Source organism: Dermacentor andersoni, chromosome 6 (assembly GCF_023375885.2).
Source record: "Dermacentor andersoni chromosome 6, qqDerAnde1_hic_scaffold, whole genome shotgun sequence".
NCBI lineage: Eukaryota > Metazoa > Arthropoda > Arachnida > Ixodida > Ixodidae > Dermacentor > Dermacentor andersoni.
In genome coordinates, this window is record NC_092819.1 from 107,248,198 (window position 1) to 107,256,616 (window position 8,419).

Here is an 8,419-nt window from a genome sequence, read left to right on the forward strand (position 1 = left end):
CTGCTTGTCTCGAAGGGCGCCGTTTACGTGTTTGTGCAGAGGTCGAGTGCCCTTCCTTGAAGGCTGTATCAGCGTTGTTTGCACATGGATTCGTAAAGAACATCACAAAGCACGGCCAAGAGAATGGTCCGCAGTCGACGAATCAACCAGTGTACACGACACTTCCCGAGTTACGGCGGAAGTGTACTTGATCTTAGTAGTTGCACAACTGCGGCTAAACGAGGCGACGCTTTCTACCTCCGCATGATCGACGCCGCGGCTTCAAACGTGTTCCCAGCATTGTTCGGAGCCGTCCTAGGATCGTGACAATGCGCTTTTTGTAATGGCAGAGAGTAGGCGAAGCTAGGAAAGGAGCCTTCACACTTAAATAACATGAAAGTCAGTTTGCAAATATTTTTTGTGATCTCTGCAATAGCCCGAGTAATTACATATTTCACAATTTTGTTTGGGAACATTACTTATGAAACAATATGTTCTTACGCGTTAATTTGTTCTAGCGTAGAAGATAACCACATGCAATTGTTTGTGAATGTGAAAAGTAATAGTCATGAGTAATCAAACTCGCCATCGAATGGTCGTGCTGGAGTTAGAGCAACAAGAGTCCAACTTAAAAATATATATATATATATATATTGTTTCGCGATTACTGAACGCGCCGGTGCAACGGCTGAAAAAGCTCTAGGGACCTTGCACGTATATTCACTAGACGGAAACTACGGAAACATTTGGAAAATATTTTACATACTTTGGGGCTCATCTTGCCAAACAATAGTCATCTACTTGGGGTGCCTTTCCTGAACGCTGTGCGCCCTCTACTTTCCATTCACGACGCTATATATCGCATTGATATCAGCGCGCCGTTCGTGACACTTACGTACAGGAAGCGCTGTGTTAAAAGAAAGGCACGTCAGATGGCTTACTTTCCGGGAAAATATATGCCCCCAAAGAGTGCAATAGTTTGTAAGAGAAATAAGAATAACGACGGCTCGTCTTGAGCGCTAGAAGGTGTTTCAGATCGCTAAATCACGTGGCGGTGATTTCAAACTTATCTTCAATAAGCTGAAATAGGCAAAAAAGCCTGCAGGTATAATGCTGGTACTGATGACGTAGAAGAGACGGATAGCCATCACAGTTCGCCACATCCCGGAAGACTGCACACAACCTTAATCTCATTGTTGCAAATGGTCGAAGCCTAAAATACTTATAAAGAAAACAACAGTTTGAACCCTTTTTGTAATTTGCGAAACCTCATGTAGGGATTGCTACAGAATCATGGATAGAGACTTCAGTTTACAACGGCGAAATATTTCCGTCAGACCACGATGTGTACAGAAAAGACCGCAATAGTTCACGGTGGTGGTGTTTTTGTTTTGATCCACAGCAATCTCAGCAGAACTCCCATTAACGTGAAAAGTTGCCCTTCCTGAAACGGCCCAGTGTAAAGTGATGCTTGCAAACGGTCACTCTGTAGCAATTGGATCTTCTTACAGGCCTCCAGACTTCAAGCCACCGGATCGTTTCTTTCAATTGAATGACGTACTGCTTTCGTTAAACACAACGTATATTATTCTTGGTGGGGACTTTTACATTCCCCATATAAATGAGAAAGCTTTCAACCGAAAAATAATTCAGCTCTTACCTCCACAGCGCTTTGCGAGCTGACAAAAGCCAATTCTTCGTTCCAGTACCAACAAGCTTAGAGTCAGGTAACGAAAGCCTACTAGATCTGTTTCTGTCTAACGATGGAGATCTTGTGGGCAGATTAACAGGAATTCCTGGCACAAGCGACTAAGAAGTCGTAACTAGATGGAACAGTAACGTGTACTGCTATGCGCCGAAAAAGCCCACCACCACGAAAAGTTTTTTTTTTATGATAGAGCAGATTAGTTATTCCAATCTCTGGAACTCGACCGCTTTCTACCAGAATTACGACGACACACCTCCAAGATTGACGTAAATTCTGCCTGACGTTGATCTAAAGCTAAACTTTTGTCATTGGTTCAAATCCACGTCCCCTCACGGATCGTAGCTTCCCCACGACAGTTATAAGCCATCGATGAACCGCAACCTTCGATGAATTATTAACAAAAGGCATCGATTACATCGCAAATATTGCGCATGCCCGGATTCCGACACGTATGGTAAGGTGAAAGATTTAAACGAGCTAATAAACAAAGAAATTAGAAAAGCGGAGGCTACATATCTGAGCATATTAGGTGACAAACTAAAATCTAATCCGAAAAATCTCTGGATGTCTAAAGTAAAACGAACAGTACAGTAGCTGTCCCTGATATTATAGATGACGTAAATTATGGTGAAGACGTAACCAGCAATGCTGAGCACTTTAATCACTGCTTCCAATGAATATTTTCCGGCACTGCTGCTATTTCGGAAGACTTGCCAACTTCTACAAACTTAGAACAAATCGAAAACATAATCGAACATGGAGTTGCTTCGCTACTCAGAAACGTTCAAGTTAGTTCGGCATTTGGTCCTGATCATTCTGATCATTCTGGTGCGCATAACTTTCTACTGCTAAAACTGTCAGCCATGAAAATTCCAGCATCATTGATGAAATGTATCCAGGCGTATCTGACTGGTAGAAAGCAGCATGTTCTTGAGGGTCCGACCTCAACAGAGACTAATGTTTCGTCGGGCGTTGTACAGGGGTCCGTCTTGGGCCCGCTGTTATTTCTGAATTTCATAAACGACATTGGGAAGCATCCTTCCAGTCACATGCCCCATACGCCTGTATGCTGACAATTGTTGCACATACGGCGTGATGTGCTACGGCATACCCCTGCCGACTCAAGTATCTTACGAAGTGACCTTCTGACACTGACGACGTGTTGCGACAGGTGTAGCATGAAAATAAACTCGGCCAAGTGCAATATCGTTCGCTTCATTAAGAAGACGGTACCGCTTGTCACAAATTACTTTCCACACACTGAAGAATTGATTGAGGTAAGCAGTTGTAAGTACTTAGGCGTGGTTTTGATGAATCATCTTTCTTGGAATGACGGTATATAGAGCGTGGAAACAAAGGATAGTCGTACATTAAATGTTGTAAAACGTAATTTCTGGAGAGCCCCCCCATAAGTAAAGGAAACACTTTAAGAAACGTTCGTCCGATCTTGCAGTACGGTTGCTTGGCCTGGGACCAGAAACAAAGATCCATTGATCAGTTGGAACGAACAAAAAAACGCGCAGCCCGATTCGTTGTCGCCGACTATTATTTCACTCAGAGCTCATCATAAATACGTGTTCATTTGGGATGGCCATTCCTCGAAAATCGATGGAAATACTTACTACTTGAACATTTCTCCACCATTTACACAGGCAAGACTGTCTTGTGCAGGGACATGTACTATAACCGTCAAATGAAACGTGAACAGCGGAGCGCGTGGCCTAAGCATAAGTGAAGCTATAGTGCGCGCCGTCCAGTCATCACCATTGACAGGCGCGCACATCCACTTTGGCAGCACCGCGTGATCCCCCCATGGTGGGATATTTTCGCTTCTGTTCTGGTTCTTATATTTGAAAGGCAGAAAATAAAAAAAACAACGAAAACTGAAGCTAGAATATTGCAGTTTACGGAGAGTATGGTCGCATAGCTCGCCGAAACCCTATGTGCTATCGGCTTGAACAGCGGTGCGCGTTGCCCAGTTTGCCCCGCCATCAATACAGATAGATTCGCTCCTGTGGCTTGACGCTTGTGCGCCACATTCACTCTTTGAATCGGTGAACTTGCGCAGCGCGGTATTGCTGGTAGCCGGCGCTGGCGTGCCGAGCACTTTTGGCCGTTTGACTTCCAAACGATCGTCGCGCGGCGAAGCCGGATGTGCTCGCCTGTCAATGGTGATGATTGGACGGCGCGCACAGGACTTTCGCGTATGCGTGGGCCACGCGCTCCGCTGTTCACGTTTCATTTCACGCTGATAGTACATGAAAAACCCATGTTACATATTACCCAGAACAGATCATCCACCGCGTGATCCCCCCATGGTGGGATATTTTCGCTTCTGTTCTGGTTCTTATATTTGAAAGGCAGAAAATAAAAAAAACAACGAAAACTGAAGCTAGAATATTGCAGTTTACGGAGAGTATGGTCGCATAGCTCGCCGAAACCCTAAGTACACGACTACAGATGCTGTATCAATTTATATAAGCATTCATTCTTTCCCAAGACTGTACACGACTGGAATATACTGGCGCATCAAATTGTCGCAGCAACGTCATCTGCATATGAAAGTTTTTAGTCGCCACATTTTTATGTTTAGTACACAAGTTTCTTTTTCTTTAGATAGAATAAGAGGTTCACCTTTTCCCGTCCAAGACTTTTAATATTAACCTCCAAGAGAGAGAGAAAGGGATGCATAGAAAGGCAGGGAGGCTAACCAGAGACAGTTCCGGTTGGCTACCCTGCACGGGGGGAAGGAGTAAGGGGGACCAAAAGAGAAAGAGCGGAAGGGGGAGATAGAAATAGAGACGAGCACGAACAAACCGCGCACACTAAAGAGCTTAACCACAGGTGTAACGTTGTCTTAACCACTATTTTACAATATTGCGTTGTATTATGTATTACATTGTGTCCTTTTGGATTTGATTATAAGCATAGCCGCAAAGTTCTATTAGTTACTGCATGTTTTAATGCTGTGTTGTAATATGTATTAGATTAATTCTTTTGCACCATCAAGCATCTGTATATATACGCATGTATATTATTCTTCCTCCCTATTCTAATGCCCAACATTGGGCGATGTAGACCAGCAAGTAAAAAAAGTAAATAAATAAGACAGTGTTACGGTAGGTTTCTCATTCACAAAATTTGTTGCTGGGCTAGTTGGTTCATGCTTAACAACTGAATACTGATAAGCGCAATATCAAGATGGGACAAATCCTCGTCTGCCTACTTAAGTACACGGCACACGAGGATCGCGCAAGCGCACTACCCATCAAGCCAACCAATCCATCATACCAACAAACGTATAGAGTACAGCATCATTTCCAAAAACTTGTTTTCTTTGCTATGCAAAACTACCGGCGTATCGCTAATGCAGGCACTTTTTCTTTCTAATATGATATGCCTCCATTTCTCTGGCCCAAAGCATCAAACAAACCAGCCAAATCCGTCGATTCGTCAACGATCGGGTGCGGCAACATGAGCGCTCTGTAGCTAACAAGGCTTCATTTCATTTGCCTATGCACTGTAGGTCCTGTCCCTGCGAGCCAATTCTTACCGGTATTCGAGTTATAGGCAGCAGTGGCAATACTCTGGCCAGAAAAAATTATGGAGGCATATATCAGAAAGAACGAAAGTGCCTGTATTAGCTATATGTCGGCTGTTTTGTGTCGCAAAGAAAAGTAGGTTTTGGTAATGATGTTGTAATCTATACGCTGCTTGGTATGATGCATTGGTTGGCTTGATGGGCAGCGTGCTTGGGCGATACTGGTCTGCTGTGTACTTAAGTAGGCGAATTAAATTATGGAGTTTTACTTGCCAAAACCTCTTTCTCATTATGAGCCACGCTGTAGTGGAGGACTCCGAAAATTTCGACCACCTGGCGTTCTTTAACGTGCACTGAAATCTAAGTACACGGGTGTTTTCGCATTTTGCCCCCATCGAAACGCGGCCGCCGTGGACGGCATTCGATCCCGTGACCTCGTGCTCAGTTACCCAAAAACCATAACCACTGAGCAACCACGGCGGGTTTAAGTAGGCGAAGTCTTGAGAATAAAATTTTGTCGCGAGTTCTTGCCTGTGCTGTTCTTATGTGTCTATCTCTGTCCCGTCGTGGAATTGCGCTTATCAGTATTCAGTTGTTAGGCTTTTTCACTACTTGTCCTAACCTTCGGTCATGATCCATATCCCTAAAAGTGGATCGTCAAATTCTGCACAAACTGAAAGAATGACAATCTCTAAAAGTTATTTACTAAGTAGGATGCTTTAAGCACAAGGAACCTGGAAGCCAAGAAATCCACTAAAAAAGCGCAATCTCGCTGCCTAGTGGAAACGGCACTAAAACAGATCCTACAGCCGCCAACAGCAAGACAGAAATGCCTAACGCTGTTGCCTGCTATGACAGCGCTGTTATAGAAAGTGGTTTTAACGCAGTCACATTTATTTTGAACACTCCAGTGTCGATACTTGAATGCACGGCGCATCATGACCCACAAAAAGGCTCTTATATCGCACCGCGAGTGCATGCATAATGTAGAATTTAATAAAAGTGCCGTTATTACACAACATGTAGCCGATTAAACGGCATCGACAGAGAACCACATAAAATTGACCTTGTTTGTAGAGATTGATCCTGACAGAAGGTACGGTGTGCAGACCCGGACACAAGATAACCAGACGAAAACGCCCGAAGTGCGGGGGGAAAAGAAAGTGCGCACAAAACTTATCGGCGCACGCTCAGGGATGGTAGCGCCACCTGTCAATCAGGCACACGTGCGGGCCTACGCGAGAGATAACTGTTAAGGCATTTTATTTTTACTTTGTGCAAGTTATTCGAAGGTTAAGCTCAAGCATGCGCTTCCGCTAGGAATTAGAACATTAGACGCATTTCTTCGTTCCTGAGCCTGCACAAAACAGCGCACTCAAATATGGCGTGCATTTAGTCTCGACAGTGCAAAGAACGATTAGATGGCGATCATCTGGTTAACGACCTTCTATCTGCCATTAATCTCTGGCTAACACGACGGCGTGTCAGCCTTACGTAGAAGTGACTGCAGCCGAAACGCTGTACACCACACCCGCCAATTCACGTAACCCGTTAAAATGCATGTGCCTCGTTATGATAATTTATGTTATTGCTTCTTGCTTCCAACTCGATTTCTTCTTGTATTTAAAAGAGTTGGGTTTCTGTAGTTTAACGTAGCGAAAGAGCGCACGGAGTCATAAGGCAAGCCGTATAGCATATGGGCTACAGATTATACTTGACCACCTGGGGTGAGCGAGCGAGCACCCAAGGCACAAACGTTGTTATGCATTCGGCCGCCATCGACATGCGGCCGCTTTTTGGGATAGTTGGTACATGGTTAATTACCAATGAAATCGCGGAACCACGGGCCATCCACACCGATGCTGCCAACAGGGCGGAGAGAAGAACTCCGAAATAATTCGCAGAAAAAAAAAAGTGTGGCTTGCAATTCTCTTTGTAATGCCACCTACAATCGCCATGCCGACGGAAACATTCGCGCGAAGAGTTCTGCACAACGGAAGCACGTCGCCCTGTTCTGGCACGGCGCCAAGTAGGAATGCTCGTACTCCTCGCCCCTGCCTCGCGTCGCCGTCACAATGTGTGGCGCAAGCCGTAACCGGACGAGGCGGGAAACCGGCATGCGCTGCCGCGGCGAATCCAGGATGGCGGAGCCACGCCTACCTCTTGTCCTCGTAGGGGACTCCGGCGTGGGCCAGCATGTAGCGGATGGGCTCGCCGATGCCTCGAATGTCCCAGTAGCCGAGCACGAGGGGAGCCATGTGTCTCTTGACAGCTTGACACACGAACACGCACAGTTCCGTCAGCAGCCGGACGACGACTACGCGCTTGTTTCCACAACTTTGAAAGCGCCCGCTCTGGCACCTATGAGCACCACGTAGTGTCGACGGAAGCGGCTCCAAGCGAGTCCCACTCCAACGGGCGGGCGCCGGATTGCGCAATACCGCGCCTCCGGGCACTCCGGGCTGTCGCCGACAGGGAACGCGGCACTTCCTGATTGGTTTCGACCGAGCGACCGAGCCTCGAACGACGCTTTGAATGGGAAGCGCTGTGGGGAGTTGATACCCCGAGTGCCGTTTGTACGTACGCGGTTTTGCGCGACCGTCGTGCGTAGTGACGGATGCCGAGTACGCGTTCTTCGAGGTTTAGCAGCAGGCATGTCGGAAGGTACACGCGGGCGATAAGTGCTGGCCCACTTGCACCGAGTGTGTCTTTTTCCTTGCGCTGGCCAGTTTGCAGGATTAATAGATTTCCTCGTGGGTGTCGGTGTGAATTGCTGCCAAAGAAGATAGACAAAATAAAACACAGAAAAAAGAGCACTGGCTCCAGCAGCGGCCCACCTGTATGCCACACATCATTCAATGAACACAGGTCCTGCGGACTGTGGATATAGTAAAGTTGAGAGAATAAATAACAAATAAGTAAATGATGCATCAATACGCGCACCAGACAAACATGAGCAAGAATCTGCGGTCGGTAATAGTTTCGATTTTGCGCAGATATAAAATAAATATTTAACAAGCAGAAGGTCGTGTCGACACGCGTGCGCAAAAGGCCAGTACAAGGTCGTACAACGCTTCCTGGGTAGACATCGTGCTCAGCATTTCATAGATGCACCTGTTTTGGTTTCTTAAATGGTAACCCTTTCAAGCCACATAATGTTTTTTACCGTTCTAATTGTTATCACCGTTTCT

At 45.9% G+C, this 8,419-nt stretch overlaps 1 protein-coding gene across 1 annotated transcript in view; it reads right to left on the reverse strand.

The window, feature by feature from the left end:
* Positions 1-7,752, reverse strand: part of LOC129380080 (glutathione S-transferase Mu 2-like) — a 31,115-nt gene extending 23,363 nt beyond the window's left edge. The window contains exon 1 of the mRNA XM_050171053.3: positions 7,389-7,752. Within this exon, the coding sequence (XP_050027010.1) occupies positions 7,389-7,486 (98 nt within the window). The 5' untranslated portion in view covers positions 7,487-7,752. The remainder of the gene's footprint in view (positions 1-7,388) is intronic.
* Between the last annotated feature and the right edge of the window lie 667 nt (positions 7,753-8,419).